At 39.3% G+C, this 24,010-nt stretch overlaps 1 protein-coding gene across 2 annotated transcripts; it reads right to left on the bottom strand.

Moving 5' to 3' along the window:
* Nucleotides 1-9,715: 9,715 nt before the first annotated feature.
* Nucleotides 9,716-20,490, bottom strand: LOC127775556 (protein FLOWERING LOCUS T-like). Of its 2 annotated transcripts, XM_052301816.1 has the most exons (5): nucleotides 20,385-20,490; nucleotides 20,216-20,299; nucleotides 11,675-11,736; nucleotides 11,547-11,587; nucleotides 9,716-10,338 (listed from the first exon to the last, which is right to left on the bottom strand). In XM_052301816.1, exons 2-5 carry the CDS (start codon nucleotides 20,261-20,263, stop codon nucleotides 10,112-10,114), a joined length of 378 nt encoding a protein of 125 aa, XP_052157776.1. In that variant the 5' UTR covers nucleotides 20,264-20,299; nucleotides 20,385-20,490; the 3' UTR covers nucleotides 9,716-10,111. The 2 variants fall into 2 exon arrangements, with proteins under 2 accessions (XP_052157776.1, XP_052157775.1); XM_052301815.1 differs by lacking the exons at nucleotides 20,216-20,299; nucleotides 20,385-20,490 and adding an exon at nucleotides 12,113-12,381.
* Nucleotides 20,491-24,010: the final 3,520 nt, after the last annotated feature.

Here is a 24,010-nt window from a genome sequence, read left to right on the forward strand (position 1 = left end):
GATCAATGCGTTGAGGGTGAGAATCCTCTACCATAATATCATTACCATTACAGTCGCTGATATGTGGGTACCATTATTTTATTACCTCACACGTCAGGGTACTATGGTAAGTCTACAGGGTATTTATATGTTTGAATGTATCGGTGTAAAATTGGCCCGTATACGTGGAGATGTTCAGTTCTGGATCGGTCCATATGTGGTGTCTTTTGATCTTTTGGTGATAGGCGAGAATATGTGTGTTACATTCAAATTATAACTTGGAAATGTTAATTCCACCATTCAGAAATAATAAATTTGGATTTGTTTTACTAAGATAAGACTCATTGTAATTGACACTCGGTACTATTAATTCTATTTTCTAAATAACACAAAGTATATATAGGCCTAATTTTGGCACATTCAACAAATTAAAAAGCACTGAACCTAATAGCAGTAGTCGTCCTTTTGGCCCATTTAGCAATGAAGGAGGAGAGGGGGGGAGGGGGGGGATAGAGATAGAATTTGCTCATTTGGATTGGAAAGAGAGCATAAATTTTAATCCATCAGGCATTGTCTGTTGGGCCACTTTCATTTTACATATACTAGGAATATTTTGGTGCATTGCAATTAGAAATAGGCTGGGAGTGTCGAGTCACTACTATGAAAAAGGGGACCTGTGCCGGTTGCCAACCCCACATGGGTATTGGATTTGGCAATTGGCACCCAATAATCGATACATTTGAGTTCTCTTAAAGGTGCCGGTTTGAGGTCCTAGGAATGAGAAAAAATGCCAGCTCAATGCATCGGCTCAATTCGAGCAACTTCCCTTCACAACAACAAGATTTCATCACACTTTTAATTACATTTAATCCAAGAAAATGCATTGAGCATCTCCCCTTCACTCCAACTAGATTTCATCACACTTTTAATTACATTTAATCCAAGAAAATGAAAGAACACTAAGAACACAAGAACATCAACAAAGCAAGCAAAGGGAGGGGAGGGGAGGGCGCCACCGCTGCCTCCCCTCCTGCCGGAGCTGACGGAGGGGAGGGCACTGCCGCCACCTCCGAGCCGTCGCCGCCTCCTCCCCTCCCGCCACCGATGCCACATCCCCTCCTGCCGGATCTAGTGGAGGGGAGGGTGCTGTTACTAGGCGGGGCCGCCGCCACCTCCCATCCCGCCAAATCTAGTAGAGGGGAGAGCGCTGCCATCGGGTGGTGCGGTGGAGAGAGAGACCGCTGAGAAAGGGAGAGGGGAGGAGGCGGAGAAATCAAGAGAGGAGAGGAGAGGATGGAGGGGGGGGGGGGGGAGAGAGCGGTAAAAAAAACAGCGAGAGAGAGAAAGAGAGATGAAAGAGAGCTAATGGTTCGGCTCAGTCAGCTCCCGCCGGTTTTCTTAATAAGTATCGGTTTTTTTATAAAACCAACACCTATAATATAAATATAGGTGTCGGTTCTTAAAAGACTAAAACCTATAATATATTATAGGTGTCAGTTCTTTTAAATAAACCGACACTAATATTATAGGTGTTGGGTTTTAAATTTAGAACCGACACCTATCTCTCTATAAAGGTGACGGTTTTAGCCGATGGTGTCCCGTGGATACGCGTTTTGGGGGGGGGGGGGGGGAAGCACTATAGGTACTAGTTTTAGCATTTCTGGCCCGATAGTGCCAACATGTATGTCCGTTTTTGTAATAGTGATTGAGTTATGCAACTTTTGTATGTAACAAATATTCGAACTTCTAAACGATCTTAAATAAATAAGTTGTTAACTATAAGGATCTTATCGAGCTTGAAAATTTTAATATAAAGTTCGATTTTATCCAACTCCAAAAAAAAATTTGAAATTACTAAATAATATTTTAATATAAGCTATAAAGCAAATTTTGCATTTAAGTCCCTCTAGTCCTCGTAGAGGGCTTTTTTTTCCAAAACAAGAAAAAGCGCTCATACAAAGGACGTTAGGGGTATATTTCTGTAATTTTTGAAAACCAAAGCATATTCCTAAATATTTACAAATAAATAAATAAATAAAATTCGTTGATCGCCTATTTAATCTTATATTTGTTAAGCTCACATCAGCCCATTAAGAATTTGGCATGGGCTTATTTTTTGTCCATTATAATCGTGCTCTCTTACGCCTTGCATTTCCTCCCTTCCCTCTAATAAATGTAAAAAACTGAAGGAAATTAATGAAAATGAAAGAAAATTTACAGGGAAAAAAATGAAACAAAAACACTTCATTGAAAAAATTTAAGCGAGACATGAAGAGAACTGTTGAAACAAATTTCAGAGAAAAAAATGAGGCAAAATGTGATATGTTTGCAGTGAATCCTTTTTCTGATAATAGAGCCTACAGTTTCGCAATCCAGACACACAGAAGGCTGGGATGGACGCTTCGACAGACATGAATTGACATGGGGTGTGGCTACCCAGTGGTCAAGAAGAACATTTTTCTTACCTCATTATTCTCCGTGCATGTCCTCGTGGGCAATTTGCAGCTTCAGACGTAAACATCATCAGATTTGTGTTGTTTCGTGTCGCGCTCAAGATCCAGAATCACACACATAACTCATATGAACCAAAAAAAAGAAGGCCAATGACAACATTCTCCAAAGGTTTTCTGAGGAAAAACATTGAACCCAGTGCTAGGCTGCACTTCTACACTGACCTTTCAATTCAGAAGCTCGCAACTTTGCTTGCTGGGGCTTCAAAACCTTTGCATGATTCTCTCAGTGTTTGGTAATCAATGAGCAACACAAGGAATTGCATAGTACAAATCAGGAGAGGGAATTGAGTTTTCAGAATTATCTAAGCTATTAGCACAGGGCCCATGTTCTTTTCTCATTAAGATACATATTTTATCTCGGTTTCCGTTATCACGTTTTTCAAAGAGTAAATTGCATTAGCGGTACACGAACTTGTCAGGTGAGTGCAATCAAGTGCATAAACTTGTAAAATGCTTGTTTTGGTGTACAGACTTGCCTAGTGGTTGTGAACCAATACCAAAATAACATAGCGTGGCTAATTTTACCAAGTTGGATGTAGATTAGGACGTGATATACACATATGAGATGGGCATGAGATATGCTATATTTATAAACTCAGTTCTTACATTAACCTTCTTTTTTGTTTCCACCCTTGCATCATTACTCAGGTTTTTTATGTCTTTCTTTGACGACAATCATGCCTTATTTTACCTTTTATTGAACATATATATATGTCTATATGGCGTCTTCTCACTTGCATGTTTACATCGCATCCTAATCAGCACTTAAATCGATGAGATTAGCCTTGTTGTGTCCTTTTGGCCTTGTTTTGCACGCACCAGACAAGTTCATGCACCATCACAAACATTTTACAAGTTTATGCACTAGATTGCACCCACCTGACAAGTTTGTGTACCACCAATATAATTTACTTATTTTCAAACTACTAAACAATATGTTCGTACGAAAACTTTCTATATCTTTAAAATATCAAATATATCCATTTCTCAAGTTTATAATAATTAAAAGTTAACTAATCATGTGCGTCAACTTAATCTTCATCTTCATCAATTTTAAATACCTATCAAGTAATTTTCATATTTGCCATGTCATATAGGCACTATGCATAGAAACTATATATTCAATTGATGATGTCTTCAAATTAAATTCTCATCTATTCCCTTGTTTTCATTCTTGGTACTTATGTAGAGATGGTTTCTTGCATGAGAAATGGTTCCTTTATCTTTTTATCTTTCTCCTCATTAATTCTCCTGTCACATTAGTTTTTTTTTCTTATGTGGCAATGTATTTAATGCTATGGATACTGTATGCATTTGGTTAAAGGGTTGGGAACTTGGGATGGGTCGGGTTGGGTTGAACCTATTTTTTAGTGTGTTTGGTTTGGAGATAGGTAGGATAGGATGGTCCCTGATAAGGAATATTCCCTTAAGATCCGGGTTGGCATGGTCCCTCAAAAACCGGCGGACAAATCCAACCCACTTTTTTCTCTCGTTGACATGTGGGCCATTCCTTCAAAAGTAGGATCATCCCATCCCTTATGCCAAACAGATAGATGGGATCATCTCATCCTAAAAACAGGGATGAGTCTAACCCATCCCACCTTGTCCCCAAATCAAACACATACTAAATGACATGGAGGGCTGGGGATGGCCTTAGGCTTAGTTCTTTTCTTCAACTTCCTCATTCTCCTTTAGCACGCTTATCAAATTGTTAAATTGTACGCTTTATATATATATATATATATATATATATATATATATATATATAATAGTTAATTAATCATATTCTAGTGAGCTTTCTCATTTTGCGTGTGCGGAAATATTTTTTTTAAAGCAACGAACGGGGCCTAAGATGTGCTAAACTTGGCATGTTTAGCAACTTAGGGGAAGAGGATATTAGGAATTTAAACGAGTAAATTAGTAGCAATATTAGTGTAAAAATTTGATTTTTAATTCCAATCTCTTGTTTGGCGAATGTGGTAGGAATTGATAGGGAGTTTAGCTAGACGGTAGATCTTAAGTAAAAATGGATGGCCGAGATTTGTTTAGGTAACATAGAGGGAGAATTCCTGTCCAACTCTCACTCCTACATAGCTATTAAAAAGTAGGGGTTCCTCCCTCAATTCGTCATCCCGTCGTATCAAAATTTCCATGTTCTCTAATCAAACAAAACACTCGATAGCTTCATCCGTCCAAACTCTCTAATCCCTCGGAAAAACTCTGCCCAGCCAAACACTTGCATTGCACATTTGTTTCTTTTTCCGGTAGGTTTCTGCTTCTTTCTGTTGAGAGCCTGTCGGCGCCACTAGAGCACACCATATATACGCACATCCAGTTCATGCATGTTGTGTGCCACGATCGGAGCGTCTAGGATATGGCATTCGCCACTAACCGATCATGGTGTATAGTCTGGGCCGTGGCCCCTAACCACGTACTCTTTTCATAAAAAAAAAACTTAATCTATAAGGAGACGTGACCCCTCATCTTAGAAAGGGATTGTTGTATTAAGAAGAATTACACCCTCTTATAAGTTGAAGTACGCTGCATTACTTTTGTCATGAGTTTGAGCTGACGGAGTGAGAGCTTGCGGTGATCAATTCATCGAGAAGTGCTGACAAGCTGATAATTGTAGTGTAATATCATCTTGAGTACTAATAAAATACTTAATTAATCGCACAATATGCTATCGTACAGTACTTTTAAGCCTTAGAACAAACAAATGGTTGGCAAATCTCAAATGTGATACTACTTTTGCCATATCAGTTTGGAATAAATTTAATCGATTCAGGGAAAATGACGCAAAAATCGCACTTAAAGTTTTGTGCTTCAAGCACTGGTCCTTTTCCGCACAGTCCCAAGATGCAGCAATAATCAAACAGAAGATTGCATCAAGGGAAAGAGGCCACCACACAAAAAGGAATGATGCTTTTTGGGCAGCTCCTCAATTGGACACAACAACACAACCAGCAGCAACGAACAAACGCCGGCCTCATCGCAAAGCATATGTGCATGCAGCAGCATTTGGAACATGCATGAGAGACCTAGCTAGCTTGTCATTTGTCAACTTCCCTGGTGGTAATTGTAACGGAGTATGGTGTCATGGGCAATACCAAAGCGATGATGTTTTCCATGAGATCCACTCCCCACTTGCCCACTATACATAATGCTTGCTACATCAATTGTTAATAGGAATGCTCGGAGACGGGATTCCGTACCCTAGCATCAGTGCGGTATGATTCCAAATAATTCACCAAGTGAATGCACGGGTGGTGGCGACAGTCGCGATAGAGCTACCACCCACGCTGCACTCTAGGAGTGCCGCAACGTGAGGCCCTAGCCGACGGTTACGATTCCTCTCTTCCCATTCAATTCTCCATGACGGTATGGGCCATGGCGGCAGCACTGTCGGAAAACAAGGCCAGATGGCCTCTATTCTCTTCCACACTGGCGGTGTCCTCTCATCCACTTCGAGCACGGCGCATCCGGCTACATCCCTTAACATATGGTATGGTATAATTCCTCAGCTCATGGATCGGGCTCGACTCCTAGGTTTCTTTGTTTGTTCTGGGATGCTTGGCTGACCGGTGAGCTACATTGCTGTTGACTCCGCCTCCACCTGAGACACCACACAACCCCGATGTAGCTGTAGCCTTCTCATCGCCCCTCTCCATTGCCCATCCATGGTGGATTTGAAGCGCCTAAGCTCCCAGTCATTGGATACAACACATGCCAATCCCAATGCCACCGGATCTGTCGCCGCCTGAGCTCATCGTCGTAGTTGCCAGGTGGAAGAACCGACGCCAGTAACCTTTTCCATCCTTTCTACTCTTCCCCCTCGTCTGGGTATGATACCACTAGTCTGGTATTGATGAGGTACCAGGTCTGGTACTGACATGTATTGGTTGGTACCAATATGACACTAGCTCTAGTATAGAAGCCCTAGTTTTTTGGGGTTGTTTGGTTTCTACCAAAATTGTTGGATTGCTGACTATGTTTATAAATATTGGTGTCCCAACATTGGGATTAGACACATATGTTTCATTGCCCCAACATTAGCCAATCCTCTTTGCTAACAAGTTAACTAACTACGGAGTTTCTTTTGTCATTTGTAGTTATAGCAAATAAGACGTAAAAAAATATAGACGAAAGTAAAAAAGGTAATCTATTGTAAAACTTTTATATCTATATTAATTATTAGCATTTAATTAAAATCCAAGGCTAGACAAATAAACTACAATAAAAAACCAACTTTATTTCAAAATTCAAATTTAAGCTGTGTATGGTAACTCAACAAGCAAAAGATGAAAGCCACGCTTTTGTACATGTAGTACTGTCGCAAACCACCGGTGCCTGTTGGTGTCAAAAGTGCTCTTTAGCCACAGAGTTCCTAGTTTTTCACATGCACGTGGCCTGAACTACTAAATGGTTTATTTTTTTAAAAAAAATCTATAGGAAATATGTTTTTTTTTAAAAAAATCATATTAATCTATTTTTTAAGTTTTTAGTTAATACTTAATTAATCATGCGCTAATAATTCGCTTAATTTTGCATTTGCAGGGAAAGAAGTTCTCAACACATTTATATTCAAACTCAGCCTTAGATTTATTAATGATAATATTTCTCCATTTCATGTATATATATAATCCTTGAATGAAACCACTTTTTTTTTGCATTTCAGATATTTCATGAAAAATGGTAAAAACATTTGTGAGACCAAGGTGTCTTCATAAGTACTACTCCCTCCGTCCCAAAATATAACAACTTTTAGCTCTCAAAATTTGTCCCAAAATATAACAGCTTCTCCGCCAACATTCTCTTCTCAACTAATCACAACACTCTACCATTCTCTTTTCCTACCTACCTCCACTGCTCATCTAATTATAACCCTCCACCACTTACTTCTACCTACTTTCTTGATAACCGTGTCCAACCTAAAACTTTTTATATTCTGGGACGGGGGGAGTATTTGTTTAGTGATCACCCCAGATCACTGCATATATTAGACCATAACAGACAGTTGGGTACTCAAGCAAAACTAGATAAAGTCAGCTGCTGATGAAGATGAATTATTCCAGTATGTTTCTATATACCACTGTGGCAAAGCTGTGTCCCAAATAAAGTGCATATATATTTGAAGGAATTTATTTTTTTCCAGTGGCGAACACAAGATTTTGAGAATAGGGGTACGGAGTTTTTTTTTTTAAAAAACACTCCTTCAAACATAAATGATGAAGGCATGTGCAAGAAAAACTAACATGAACATAGTTGAAGTAAAGTGAATATAGTGTACAATAAATTATTAAAACTACCAATTACTAAAATATTATAATTGAAACAATACTAGATTGGAATTTTTTTCTGGAAACAGGGCATTATGCCTTTACCATGAATAACTAGAGAAAATATTGTTTCCAAAGAATGTAATTGTCCAAGCAATTATTCAAGTATATTTTTTATATCTGTAATAGTTCTAAATTTATTTTGTATAGAATCAGTTGTAATGAACAGCTGAATTTATTCAACATACTGGCATATACAGCTCACATTTTTTCCATGAATTTTTGTTGGGTAGTAGTCGTCACAGACATTGGTTATTGGGGTTGAGAGAAAGAGAAATGAGAAGATTGGAAAAATATGCAAAACGAGGTGAGTCATTAGCATATGATTAATTAAGTATTAATTATTTTAAACTTTAAAAATAGATTAATATGATTTTTTAAACAACTTTTCTATAGATTTTTTTTCAAAAATATACACCGTTTAACAGTTGGGGAAGCGTGCGTGCAGAGAGAGAAATCTTCTCTTTCACTCCATGGGTCAAACACAGAATGGAGTAGTGAGGATGAGTATTAATTGGACTGCTATACCCATTTAATTTCTCAGCTACATCATCTCAACCAATCACAACCATTTATTATTTTATTTAAGCTTTCTTCTTACCCATGCCTACCTCTAAAAGTTACTACACCCGGCCCAAAATAATTGTAATTCTAGAGTGTTTAACATATATTAAGGTTTGTGAAGGAAAACTATGATGTCCCTTCTTAAATGGTGTATAGGTAAAGAGTGAGAGAGTAGTTGAGGATAAAATATGAAGAAATTTGAACGAGAAGTGATCAATGGGACCATTAGTACTCTATTGTGACAACTATTTTGGGACAAATACAAATCCTAGAAATACAATTATTATGGGACATAAGTAGTATTATATTTTGGGACGGATAGAGTAATTATATATGTATTAAGGATTTTAATCTGTATCTAATAGCAATGACTAAACACATTTCAGATAGTTCTCTTAAGTTAAAAGCTAATTAGGTTATGAAAATATGAGTAAATTTCACTAAACCCTATATATTTTGGTTCATGTTTGCACAAAACCATGAGGGTTTTGATGTGTTGCATAGAACCACATATATTATGATTCTACAGTTTTTACAAAACTATACCGTTAACTAATTTGTCTTTGATGTAGTACACTTATTATGAATTTTAAACTTATATTTGAAATTTATGAGTTCGTTTAATGTATCGTCTAAATGTTGTAGCCATATAAGGTTATTATTTTTCATTGTGCTACATTATTATGTTGAATTAGTTAACATCATAGTTTTGCATCGATACCATAATACTCGGGGTTATGTGTCACGTGCCAAACTACCAGGGGCGGAGGCAGGCCTAGGGCAGCTAGGGCTTGAGCCCTAGACATGCCTCTAAAATCTTACTCCCTTCGTTCCAAAATGATCATCATATAGTTTTTTTGAGGTTATTCCTAAATGATCATCATATTTGTGTTCATTCATTAAGTCTATTCGTTATTTGTGCATTGGAGTAATGGACATTGATGCATGCATCCATGCACACAAGTATTTATAACCCGTATGTAATATCTTGATTTGCTATTGGCTAGGAAATAGTGGGGATGGTGCATGCATCGAGTTTGTTGCTAGAGTAAATATAGTATGAGAGAGCTATTAGCTTTTTTTTTTGTCTTGGTGTACCTATGAGATATATAGATCAATTTGGAATGGAAGAAAATTTTGTTAAGTTGTGTTAAATCACTATGTAAATTTTGTAGAAAACCAACACTTTATTAGTTGATCCATACCTTAACCCTAGTCTTTGAAAATTTCTCGGTCCGCCACTGCAAACCACTATAACTGTGTGCAACACCATAATATCTAGGGTTATATGAAATCTACTCAGAAAATATTGAATATTAAACGACCACGCATATTATTACAATATAGTTTATTTTCCAATGTGTGACAAAATGTCACATCTCTACGTACACTTGATATACTAAACTTTTTTTTTTTGCGGGGATGATATACTAAACTGCTATTATAACATATAGCATATTCATGATAGCACACTTAGGAGCCGTCATGTACACCAACTGACCAAGTGGGGCGACATTTATTCTATAGCTTTTATAGCTAGGAACTTTATGATACGGCCGGCTATATATGCATTTGTTTAATTATATAAGCACGTAGACATAGTTGCATGCAGCTGGCTAGACACACTGCATATATATGCATGAGTGGCCATTATATTGGTCAACACTCAACATGTACAAGAGCTAGAAGATCGAAGATCGATCGATATTGATCAGATCAGGTTGGCCTCCTCCCACCTGTGCCTGTCGGGCGCTGGCAGTTGAAGTACATGGCGGCCACCGGCTTGCCGAGGTTGAAACGGCGCGCGAAGCTGCGCAGGTTGAAGTTCTGACGCACCTGCGGCGCGAACACCGTGCCGCGCCCAAGCTGCTGATACAACACCATCACGATGCGGTGGATGCCCATGGTGGGGCTTGGGCTTTCGTATGTTACGATCTCCCGCCCTGCATTAATTTAATTTATATATGATATGTGCTCAGTAAAATTTTAAAGCCTTGGACATACTTAATTATAGCTAACATTTGCTTATAATGTTCAATTTCAATTTGTTAAATTGCATAGAATTTCAAAAGGATCTTCCACCGATAATCCCGGGTGACTGCTCGATCGGGTCGCTGGGCGGTGGATCCGCCGGTGTATGTGCTATACCATATGCAGAGATGCAACATAGTATATATTTCTACTGTTTTTATTCATTCAGATTATTAATTCGAACTTAGTATGGTATAAGGGGGGAATACAACTAAATACCATATTTATGTTGAACGGTGCTATAAATCATGTTCTTTTTTAAAAATATGAACCAAGCTAGTTTGAGGAGAAAAATAATTCTGTAAGATTTTACGTCCAACTTATTTGACATCAAGTGTGAAAAGAAGGGAGAGAATAAGATTTGTTGTGTCTAGCAAGTTTTTATTTTATTTTTCTTCGATCCTACTGTTTGCAAGAATTTTATTTTGGAGTCATTGAGACGAATTGAACCTGTAGTTGAAATTTTACAGACAGCAGTTTTGTAGAACAATTTTGCACTATTTCAATATCAATAGAAATGCACCTTGCGAGTAACTGGCTTAATTAGATCTACTTTGTAGTTGTACTGCAATTTTTTTTCCAAATATAACAACAAAAGTTACAATCATATACTCCTACTTGATATTTCTGAATTTTGGACCAGCACAAAAGAAACCGGATTTGTGATGTATGAATTTTAAATCAATCACACCAAGCATGCAACATTTTGGTTAAACATACCTACTTAATTATCTATCAACTTAACCATTTTCCAAACTTGTACTGGCCATATGAAGGAACACTCCAATATTGTGACTCCCTCGGGTTTCAAATATATAACTGTTCATTATATTTGAAACCAATGAATTTTAACTTTGGACATCAATTTTTTTTTGCATTGTTGGATCATGATGCACAAAAGTTTCATGACTATATGCATTTAATTAGGATGTATACTTTGTTAATATGAAATATTTTTAAGTATTTATACTTTTTTTTTAAAAAAAAGTAATCAAAGTTGAAGGATCGATGATCAGTATTTGCTAGCTAGTGACAAGCATTTGAAGACAGCAAGTAAAAGCTAATGCAGCAGAGTAGTTGTGTATGCTTGAGACCCTGGATACAATATGAATATACTCACCAAAGCTATCGTCCGTCGATGATGGGATATCAGTCACCATCCTGTCATATTGAAAAGTAGGTAGTTAGATCACTAATCAATGTGAGACATATGATAGAAATCACAACAATTGCAAGAGCATAGCTTACCAGTGCAGGTATTCCCTCAAGGTTGGGTTGCTGGGATTAGGAGCATCAGGATCCACCATAACCTAATTTTTATTAACAATTCACACAAACACATGGTCAACATGAAAGGGATTAAAATAAACCTGAGTATTTTTTTGGTCTGGGCTGAAAATGCCTAATTAATTTAGGTTAGTAATATTGCTCAATTAGCTTAACCAGCTGGCAGAGAGCACCATCTAGTTGAGGCAAACACATTGCAACAAGAGCTAGGCCAAGGTTTATCATGGCTAGTGAAGCTGTTGTTTTCTTGGTCTGTCCAACCTCAAGAGCTCCTAAGATTAAGAGAAAAAGTGCATTGCCAACACCATGGACAATGTATATATATGCATGGCCTACCCATGCATCTATCAATATGACTCTTTTGGATCGGGTATGAAGTAATTAATTTAATGGGCTTACTAGGGTATAGGCAAATCGAAAATCATCGCCACCAATCTCAACTCTAGGTTTCATCGAGACTGCCGAGGAACGGAACTCCTTGCCATTAAACACAGGCCTCCCATCATACATCACAGTTAGAGGCACTGAGTTTGAAAATTGGTCTAACACATCTCCAACTATATGGCTCCTTGTCAATGAGTCATTTGCCATGATGTGTTTTGAGAATGTGAGAGCTGATATATGTAGGTGTGAGCTGAAGCTAAGCTAGCTAGCTCTACAAATGCTAACAGGCCTTGCAATGGCTTGGGAAAAACAGACTAGGTTTTGCTGCTATTTATAGTGGTCTACACGACAGGATGCTGTCTCATTGCGCACACATGTGATTCCCGTTTTATCAATTTCAATAGTATTGAATCTACTTTCTACAAGATGCTCTTCTGATTGTTTGACAGGATTATACACATTATTCTTCCATTTGCTATTTCAATTTGCAGCATGGCGGATGTCTGGGAATAAACATATCTGTGCCATATCAGTTATATACAATTAATTTTGTAGCATCTTTAATGCATCATGTTCCATAGTGTCATGGTAATTTGGCTCTTTCCTTTCCCATGGATCGGGGTTGTGGGATTGGCCGATTGGAGGAGTGCGTCGATCGACTGGAATGCTCGATACACTATTTCTACTGGGTGCAAGCATCTAGGCCCCTTTATGGTTATTTTAGCGCTTAATAACAACATAATCATCGGAACTAATCATACACTACTATAAAAAATGCACATAGAAGTCAACACTATAGTTGCCGGAAGTATTAAAACCAGTACCTATAGATTTTTTTTCCCACCTCTATGATCTGAAAATATATAGAACTGATGCCTTTGAGTAATTATAGATGCCGGTTGTAAAGAAAAACCGCCACCAATTATATAGGTGTCGATTTTTTTTTAAAAAAACCGACACCCGAAAAATCAAGCATAGCCTGACCCGCGCGCTCTCCCCTCGGCCTTAATTATCTCGTCAATGCACCCACCCACCTCTCTCTCTCTCCTCCTTATCTCCTCCCTCTATCTCCTCCTCTATCCACTGCTCTCTCTCTCGGTCCCCCTCTCTCTCCACTGCTCCCACCCGGCGGCGGCAGCGACCTCCCCTCCACTAGATCCAGTGGAAGGGGAGGTGGCTATGGCGGCCGACACCCTCCCATCCCCTCCCCTTGCTTGTGTTGTTGATGTTCTTATGTTTTTAGTGTTCTTGCCTTTTCTTGGATTAAATGCAACTAAATGTGCAATGAGATCTGATTGGGGTAAAGGGAAGTTGCTCGATGCATCAGCTCGAATTGAGCCGACCTTTGTTTTTCATTCCTTGGACCTTAAAGGTGCCAGTTCTTAAACCAACACCTTTGAGAGAACTCAAAGGTGTTGCCTGCTGGGTGCCGATTGTCAAATCCGGTACTCAAGTGGGGCTAGCAATCAAACCTAAAGGCTAAAGCATTTTCTATAGTAGTGATAGTTGCTAAGTGTGCAAAGATTAGGGTTCTGTTGGACTTTATGGAGTCATGCATGATGCAAAATTGTTTGGTGTATCCCCTTGTGAGTTATGGTGCGGTAAATTAAATCGAATTGTGGAACCTTTGTGTTTGAGTTGGGTGAATGCAATAGTTTTAAAACCAAAAGACCGTACTACAAAGATATGATGAAATTTAAGTAGCCTAGAGTTGCAAGGAGTCTAGGAGTGGTGTACACTAGCTTGCTATATATTTTCAAATCACATACTAAATGAAGTGGGAGTGTTGGCATATGCTGCAAACAAAGATCTTTGATGTTACCCTGAAAGTTGAACTAGTTGGACAGTCCCAGTAATGGTAGACAGTCCGGCTAAACCATTGGATCGGACATTACGATCAATTCATTGTCCAAATGGGCCATGTGTTGGCCGTATAGTGGAAATAAAATGGATGACAGTCCGATGTGTGTAACTCATATAGTGTGCAATATGTTCGCACTTATTGTGGAGTTGCATTGCTCAGATAGTCCGAGAGTTACAAGACAGTCCAAAATAACGGTGATCCGCAAGGACCGGGTTGTACCGGAGAAACCAGGTCAATACTTCTTCGATTGTTGTCACACTGTGAACTTTGAACTACTGACCAGGCTCAAACGGCTAATCTGAGTGGTTGAGGCTATATGTCTGACGCTAGCGAACGGGCCTCTAGCTGAGTTGGTTAGGTGGCTCTAGTAGCACTCTCAAGTCTTGAGTTCAACTCCCCATGTGAGTGAATTTTAGAAAAAATTTGTCGTCTGTCCCACGCGAAAGCACATATCTAAGGCCTGACACATGTTGTGGTCGTTCTCACACAAACTATGTTGCTGTTGTGTAAGGGTGAGGCAAGGGTTTGAGGGTTTTCTCGATCTACGTAAGATGGTTTTCTTTTGTGCAAAATGCGTGGGGCTATCTTACCCCCGCAAATCATTTTTTTAAAAAATATCAGGTGCTATGGTCTCCTCCCTTTTGGATCCCACTTGTACCAGAAAAACTTAACGAGTCTAAGGGTGTGCAGTTGTTGGTGTTGGAAACTAATTCCTTGCGCACACAGAACAGAGTGACTCATTAGTGTATGATTAATTAAGTATTAGCTTTTTAAAAAAAATATGTATATTAATATAATATTTTAAAGCAGCTTTCATATAGAATCTTTTTTGGGCAAAACACATACCGCTTAGCTGTTTGGAAAGCGTGTACACAGAACACACGGGAAGTTAGTTGAGAAATAGGGTAAAGAACAACCTAAGAGCACCTAAAGCAAATGTTAGATCAATTCTTGTAAGTTTATTGCTTGAGTTGTCTTCTTTCAAGATTGAGAGTGTCTTAGTGTACCCATCAAGAGTCTAGGGTTGCGTGGCTTCAATTGAAGGCTTCATCTTGTAATCAATCAGGTTTAATTTTCTAGCCTTAGTGTTTAGAACACTATGTACCCCCTCCTCTAGGGATATCTTTGATCCTACATAGGGACATGACCATGGATAAATTTGTGGGAAAATATGCTTTCACATTGATATATATATCTAGCATTTTTAACTTACTATTATTATTTTTATTTTTACATAAGACGTTTTTTGAAACTACACGTACACATGCATATGTATGTGTATATGCTGTCACATGACTTTCCATACTTCTATTGATGAGTGAAATAAGCAATTCATTTCGAGATAAATATAATCTTGTGTCCATGAAACCTTATCCCAAACTCCAATATAGGGGCAAATTGCAAAAGTCAAATATGAAGTTCACTAACGTCACAAAAATCAAGGTGCACAACTAAAAAATATATACCAAGAAACAGTTTATTGGTTAAACACATAAAAATCAGGGAGGTTAAGGAATTTAGTGATCTAATGTCCCAGAACAAATTCAGTCCAAACACAAATATCTACAGTGCCCATGGACAAATCTATCTGTGGAATCTCATTCTTCTATATTTGACAAATGTGCCTTCTCATGGTCTCCAAGTTGTAAAATGTCTAGTGCAATATAGCTTTCATATAGCCAACTATTGTTTATCCACTGTCAAATAAAAAGAACAAAATGATGCACTATTTGCCTCAGTAAATGCTATTATAATTTTTTTTGACAGAAAACAGCAGGAGAGAGGATCCTACCACGCTATATTAAAAATTAGTTATGTACAAAATATTTACAGAACACATTACAAAAAATGCTATTAGAAATTGGAGTTTAATTGTAGAATATTGGAAGCAATCAGGTATCAGATAGGCATGTCACTTACCAAGGTGTGCTCATGTGCACAACCTCATGGAATCTATTCTCGGCAGTAGAGTATCTTACAAAGGTGTGCTTGAATGCCACATGGAAAAGATGGAAGCTAGTTAATTAATAACATTACAAACAGAGAATTTATGAGAAAATTATTTGTGTGCCTTTTTAAGTTTCTTTCCATCCATTTCACACTCCTCACTTCTGCATCATCGCAGCATGCCCATTCCATTACCTGAGTGTGAGTTGATCGCATTGCCGCTGACCCATAGCCCCAACTGTAGCCTTGAGCATATCCCCACCCAAATCGAAACCCTAGTAAGGAAACTATTCATTATTAAAGACCACCGGGTTTCAAAATTACTATACCCTAATAACTGAAAATATTAAAATTAAACTAAACTTAAATAGAAAAAAATAATTTTAATGGATTTCAATCAATTTTGAAGGGAAGCTATAGCATGGGGAGGCAGTTGTAACCAGCAAAATAATATGCACTTCACTTTAAATTTTGTTGAAATTCATTTAAGATTTAAATGTGACTTAAGGAGAAAATTACCAACAGTTAGTTCAGGTGGTTTGGGTAATTTTAACCACTATAAGAATTTTTTATAATGAAACTCAAAAACTCAAAGTCAACAATTAACAGAATCCGCATGCATAGTGATCAATTCAAAACAAAAACCCATGGGTATGGCTTTGTTAGGGGTTGACGAAAGCTTAGACAGAGAAAGGATGGGGTCATAATATAGGAGCAGAGCTCTTATTCGAAAAAGCACACGAGGAATTCTTTTATCAAGATTTTTGGCGAAATTCCACTTTCTTAAATCCCTCAAATATTATATATGCATGAATATAACAAATGTATGTATCGTAAATCATACACAATCGATTCTAGACATAGCTGACATTCTTGTGCATATGCTTAACATGACCGAATTGCTTCAACTTGCTAGCTCATTTGAAAAAGTTCTGATGAAAAAAACAGTAGCAAAGTTCGCTTCACATTTTAAATTTGGATGCTTTCCCTCTTACTGTTGAAATTGACATGACCTCGCCGAAAAGGAACAATGGAAGCCTCTCCATGATTGGTTCTCCTTTAATCACGTTGTACTTTATGTTTATTCAGTAGCCCCTAGTTGCTAAAGCAACTTTGATAGCCACAGCCCCCAGACAGCAAACCATGCAGACGTGCACATATAGCTAGCTAGCTACTTCCATGATACCACTTTAAATTTGCCCAGTTGCAATACAATCCCCACCCTGAGACCAAAAGCCTTAAGCCTAATTGACCACGTTAACTGAATGAACACATCGTCCACAGTTTAATTTGTTCCCAAGCAAATGATCCATATATGCATGCATGTAACAGGCCAATGTTAACGCCATATGTGTAAAAAAAAGTGGTAACATATATTATTCTTGGAGACGACAGAGCATAAAAGCAAGCAAGGTGTGTATATCATCATGCATGCATAATGCTTTAAAGGCATTACGCCATGCAATTTTATCTCAGCATCTCTTGATTATATGTCTGTGCGACTGTGACCTAATTCTAATTCTATATATCTATCGTAACAGAATAATCTCTATCTCGCCGCCACTACCAACTTCCATTTCTATTCTCCTGTAAGGATAGATAGAGCACCATTGTCCCTGCTTGCGGCTCGACTTGGACTTCTTCGATGGATTACAAAGGCATAGTGTTATCGAACTTACACTCATCTTCTCAATGCTAGTAGCATTCCTTGAAATATATATGTTGCCTAAGAAAATCTAATCTGAAACTTACAAAAAAAAATGCTTCCAACTACTAGTTCCTTAATTAATCTCAAAATAGAAAATCAGTAACTGTTTTTGAAAAACTGTAACAATGCCGAATGGAGCCCAATATCTATATTTTGGTCCATCGAAATATGTTGCCGGGATATGCACCAAAAACAATGGTGTGGTTTTTATGTCGAAACATTAATATACAACTCGAGTGATGAGGCAAGGGACTGCGTATCATGACAGTGCAAGGATTGTTGAATGAGCAAGCCAAAAAGAAAAACAGAAAGATGATCAGTTAATTTCTTTGAGCTAGACAGCTAGTTTCAAGTGAAGAACCACTCTCGCGGATGACATACGCAACCTGGAGTGGATGAGTGGAGAAGTTTTGAAAGATCCTTCATTCTCTCTCTCTCTTTCCAGATGTTCCACAATAGATGAAAGATTTTAGTTAGCCAAAGCTTCTCCTTTGTTCTGAGGGCCGTTTTGGATTAGTGCCAAAACGGTGCCCTACCAATATTATGGTAGTTTGAACAGTGCATATGGTAGTTTTGGTTTGAAGCCAAATCATTGGTATTGCCAATGTCTAGTTTGATATTTTCTATACTCTACTCAAAGCTTGTTCTAAATTGGTCTCCAACCAAATACAACTCTACCCTACCACTTGGCACTACCAATATTTTGGTAGGGTATTAAACCAAACAAACCCTGAATTTTTCATTGCCTCTGCTGACCACCATTAGTTCCATTATTGAATGAAAGGAGGTAAGGTCTGGGAGGTTATTGTATTGAAACCATGTAATTGTTGTAACAATTTTTAACCAAGGACATGAGTTCTGACATTTATTTCAAGATGAAGAGAAATGCATTGGACCACAAATAGAGAATGCAAGACGACAGGGTGGCTCCAGATGGAACACCAACACCAAAGAAAGAAACCTATAACTGAGTTCCTTTCAAGAAACACAACAAGGTAGGTGAGGAGGCGTCCTCAATTAAAATAGTATTGATGATGACGACCATGCATCATCATGGCGACGTAGAAGCTCTGACTTCACCATGGCAACCTTCATCCGTCGCTTGGCATAAACATCACCAGCACGAAACAGCCGTAATTGTTACAAAGTTAATGTATAAATGTACGCATTATTATGTTAAGACTTCTATACTGTATATAATGTTTGCATCTTCCCCCAAGACACTCTAAAGTGTGGACTTGGTTTGGCTTGTGGCACTCCAAAATGGTGGCAATCAATCTGAGACAAACCTCTATTCTACTTCTCTAATATTTATTCCAATACCATGTAGGATGATCTTATTAAGTGTGAAATTAGACAAAAAAATGTGGGGAATGATGAATTCGTTTGAGAGATCACCGTTCGATAAGATCACTTGAGAGGCCAAGTAGTATAAAATGTTACAAAGTTGTGCCTAGCAATTTGGTGGTGCTTCTAAGGATGCCACACATAAAGCAGAAGTATCTCATTTAGGTCCAATTCAGATTTCAGAATACGGGAGTTCTCTCAGTTTCTTGCAGCAAACTAGGAATATATTGACCTTTGTTTTAAAAGTTTATGTAAAATTCTAAGAACGATTAGAGTGACACTTACTGGAACTGACTGCGCTCCAAAATTTTCTAACTCATATTGACTATATTGAGACTGGTGGTCAAACTCATTTTCCGGCCGGTTGACTTTTTTGTGTTACTCTCATTGATCGCTTTATCATATATTCTAATATGTCGATCTAATTGAACGACATAAAGAACTGATTCTAGCCCACATTATGGTCTGTTTCGTTACATACTTTACATTATTCCCTTTTTATCTAAAACCACGAGCTCTTTTTTTCTGCAAAAGTTGACAGCAACAGCGTGGGGTGTACAGTAAAGGCAGGGATAAAAGAACTGCACAATCATAAGCTCTCTCTCTCCTTTTGGATTGTCTTCTAGTTTAGAGTCATTATTATTATTTGTATGAATTTTGTCTTTTATAGCAGAAAAGATATTAATACAAACAAATGCATGGACATTAGATCAAGACCCAAAGGACAGAAAAAAGTGACCAAAAGATGACAGAAGCTTGAGTCACCTTACCAGCAGGCACCCACATGGTATACTTCGCGACAGTATAGTATGGTCTGTGTACTTGTTTCACATTTTCAGCTTGGTAGTCATGAAATGAACTTAGAATTAAACTTTCTAGTTTATCCTTACAGAAGAACTACATGCACCGAAAGTGAACCTATATGAGTTACGAGTGGCTTTAGTTTGGTGGGCTGGTGTGGTGACCATGGGTTGGACCTATCCTGTGCTGGAAACATCATTTCTAGAAAGAACAACGTGTTGCTGGGCGCAGCCACAAGTATGAAAGTCGGTGACGATGGTGGCCAGGGTACTTATTCATAAGAATGAAGAAAAGAGTAGTGAAACCGACCCCGACAGAAGTCGGCACAGCCAGACAAACACTCTCTCTCTCTCTCTCTCTCTCTCTCTCTCCATCCATCCCCTGATCCCCTAAGTGAAGACGTGACATCTCTTGATGTTGTCCCAGAAAGCAATCAAGGAAAGGAGATAACCTGTGGGAGGAGCTCGTCCGGAGAGAACACCGTCCGCCTCCTACACATTCCGTCGAACAGGTGGCGGGCGCCCACGCGACGGGACTGTAGAGAAGCGAGAGACACCAAATTACACCACTGAAACACAGAGAAGAAACAAGAGGGCTTCCACGCATCGGCGCCGCCTCACCTCACTCGCCGTCGCCGGAGAAGATACGCTCCCCGCACCGCCGCCGCTGGCACACCACCGTCGCGCGCTGCGGTGCGCTGATCTGATCGCTGGGCTAGAGGGTGGATGTGACTGAATTAAATTAACTGGGCTTAAAATGAAGCAACTAACTGAATTGGGCCTGGTTACAAAGCCCGCACCCACCTGAGCCCATCCTATTTAGGAATAAGTTCACCGAAGGTCCCTCAACTTAACAGCGAGAATTTTTGAAGTCCTTAACCACAAAACCAGAAATATTTACCCCTAAACTTACTAAAACCGTTCACTTAATATCCTACGGTAGTATATATGGGTGGTTTCGCTGACGTGGCATCTTAGTCAGCAAATTTTTTTAAAAAAAATGTACATAGGACCCACATGACAGCTGCACATTTTTTTTCTTCTCTTTTTTCTCCTTCTCTTTTCTTCTCTCTTCCTCTTCTTAAGTGAAAGAGGCCGGTGGCAGGCGGAGCGGTGCGCGCGGATGCGGGTGGCATAGCAGAGGGCGAGCGTGGCAGCGGAGCGACGGCGGGCCGAGAAGTGGAGCACGAGCGCGGCCACGGGCAAAGAAGCGGAGGGCGAGCGCGGCGGCGGAGCGGGCGGAGGGCGAGCGTGGCAATGGCGCACGATTAACTGCATGATGCATGCACACTGTGCAGTATATATGAACATGACCGATTGATTCTATCTGGTACGTGCTGCTGCTGTCGGTACGTGCTGCTGCTATCGGTGAAGTAGACGTCGCCGGTCCTCTGGTCGACATCGAGGCCGTTGAGGAAGTTGAACGGCACACGGCGGTCTCCGTCGTCACCACCTCGGCCAGCCCGCCGCGCGCCGGCGCCCTCAGGAGGCCCAGGTACTCGTCGGCCACGTACAGGTCGACGGAGGCGTGGTGGAACTGCAGCCCCAGCGGCCGCCCGCACATGCTCTCCGGCACCACCAGCTTCTTCTCCGGCGAGCAAATGCCGACGCTCCTGGTGGTGAACAAATCGTCAGTGCATGCGAGATCATGCGCGCGGCGGCGCAGCTAGATGGATATGGATAGCTTACTTACGGGCGCCGACAGCGTCATGACGGCGAGACTCGGGTCTATGGACTTGGTCTCGTACGTCGGCTCGTCGCTGGTGCCGGCGGACGTCGTCGCCGCCGTCGCCACAAGAACAAGAACATTGCGTCCCCACCGGCGGCGGAGGGAGAGGAGGAGAGGAGGCAGCCGTCAACGGCGAGCTCACCTTCCGACACATCGCATACAGCGCGACGAGAGCGTCGGACTGGCCGAGGCGTATAGAAGGACGAGTAGGCGAGGGAGGGAGAGAGGGTTGACGGGGAGAGCGCGCCGCTCACCGGCAGCGGGGCCCTAGGTCGAGCACCCGGCGCGTTCGAACATCTCCGCCGCCGAGCACGCCGTCACGCTCGACGCCACTTCTCCTCCTCTCCCGCCGCCGCCGTCCCGCTCAGCTGCCGGCCACCGCTCTCCCCCTCTATCGCCACGCCTGCTCGAGAGAACCCGAAGAGAGAAGATAAAAGAAAATAAACAGAGAGAAATGTGGGACCCACACCATTTTCTCACTTACATGTGGACCCCACATAATAATTTTAATTATTTTTGCTAACTAGGATGCCACGTCAGCGAAACCCGGCCTATATACTGTCTTTGGACCTTTTATGCACGGTTTTACATAGTTCAGGAATACACATTTCTGATTTTGTGGTTAACGGACCTTAAAAAAATCTCGGTGTAAAGTTGAGGGACTGCCGCTGAACTTATTCCTCCTATTTATAGCCCACAAAGCATTGGCCCAGACAGCCACCAAATAGTGAGGCCCAGAAGAGAGCGGCCCATTCGACACGGTCAGGCCCACGTTGAAGCCCAACATAAAGTGGGAGTGTAAAGCTCACACAAGAGCGGCCCAATGGGTTCCTCACGATGAGGACACATGTAAATCTCGTCCAAGAAGAGAAAGTTCCCAGTAAAAGCCGGCAACTAGCCGACACCTAATGGCAGCAGAAAAGTCCATTTTACACCCATGAACTTTTAGATCAAGTTTCAGTCTCATCCCTTAACCACGAAACCGGAGATGTAACATTCTCCAACTATGAAAACCAGAGTGTGCACGGTCTCTAACAGCAGCCCATTTGAAACCGAACCAACAAACAGCCTGGTTAACACGTCTAGCCATGAAAAGCTAGGCCCCATACACTAGCTTGATTGTTCTGAATGGATGAATAGATGGTAGATTATATTTGATTTTGTGATGATAATCGATGTAAAAGCGAAAGAGAGTTAACTATTACCCGTATAAGTTATATTGGCATTATTCCATCTTCAAGTTTAACTTTATATATACAAATACAAAACATAATAACAGTTATAACACAAAACATATATCATATACAAATATACTACTCCCTCCGTTTTAGATTACAAGTCGTTTTGACTTTGGTAAAAGTCAATTACTTTTAGTTTGACCAAGTTTATATAGAAAAACAGTAACATTTTCAACCCAACACAAATATATTATAAAAGTATATTCAATTATAAATTTAATGAAACTAATTTAGTGTTATAAGTATTATACTATATTTATCCACAAACTTGTTCAAACTTAAAGTAGATTGACTTTAACTAAAGTCAAAACGACTTATAATAATATGAAACGGAAAGAGTATTTTATAGTGGATGAAACTAATTTAGTCGTCTAGATCTTAGTACGTTTCATCATAAACTAAAATAACTTGCAATATAAGGAGGATGAAGTACACAGTTGAGAAGCTATTTAAATCTAAACAAAGTATTACAAGCAATTTAATTTAGGTATAGACTACAGTTTTGCGAAAATTGAATCAAGGCCTTCGAGCAATATAATCGGTGAAACCGACGACGAGGTGCTGGGCCAACAAATATACAAAATATTATTGTGCATGTGTTTGTCTTTAAAAAAAAGTTGAGTACTAAAAACCAGTGCAATTTGAAGGAGTGGAAACAGCTATAACAGCCAGCGAGAGAAATGTATATCAACAGAAAAAAAATATTATAATGTAAAAAGGAAAGACAATATCAAAGTAAAAAATATAGAGTAATTAAATTGTATTTATGGTATAACAACTCGTGGCTGTGATTTAGTACAATAATTTGAGAAGTGAATATTCAAGTCCAATAACTTGACAAGTAGGCACGTACATTTTAGTATAGGAAGTTGACAATTTATAGTATTTTGGTGTAATAAATAGGTATATGTTGTTTTGGTTAACAAGTACCGGGTGAGTTTTATCACAATGTCAATATGTCATCATATAGCAATCATGTGGATATATATAATCTTGAATTTAATCCATAAGAATTACACTGCTCATTCTATTTACACCTTAGATTTAATCTATAGGATTTACATTGCTCGATTAATTTGCATCATTAGTTTGGATTTTTTTTTCACCTTCCTATATCTCAACCAAAATATAAAATTTTCAACGTAGTTAAATTTATTTGACTTTCAGTTACTATAATGACAAAAATTATGTATACTTATACAAATCTATGTTATATTGATAAAATAAGTTCTAAAAACTAAATGTGTCGACGTTTGATGTCGCAATTTCGGTATTTGCAT

This window comes from Oryza glaberrima, chromosome 6 (assembly GCF_000147395.1).
Source record: "Oryza glaberrima chromosome 6, OglaRS2, whole genome shotgun sequence".
NCBI classification, from domain to species: domain Eukaryota; kingdom Viridiplantae; phylum Streptophyta; class Magnoliopsida; order Poales; family Poaceae; genus Oryza; species Oryza glaberrima.

Excerpts from the sequence above, each read along its gene's own strand:
- LOC127775556 (XM_052301815.1), bottom strand. The coding sequence starts at position 12,304 with ATGGCAAATGACTCATTGACAAGGAGCCATATAGTTGGAGATGTGTTA. Across the intron at positions 11,588-11,674 it reads TTGAGGGAATACCTGCACTG|GATGGTGACTGATATCCCAT; the intron begins GTAAGCTATGCT and ends TCAATATGACAG. Across the intron at positions 10,339-11,546 it reads ATCGACGGACGATAGCTTTG|GGCGGGAGATCGTAACATAC; the intron begins GTGAGTATATTC and ends AAATTAATGCAG.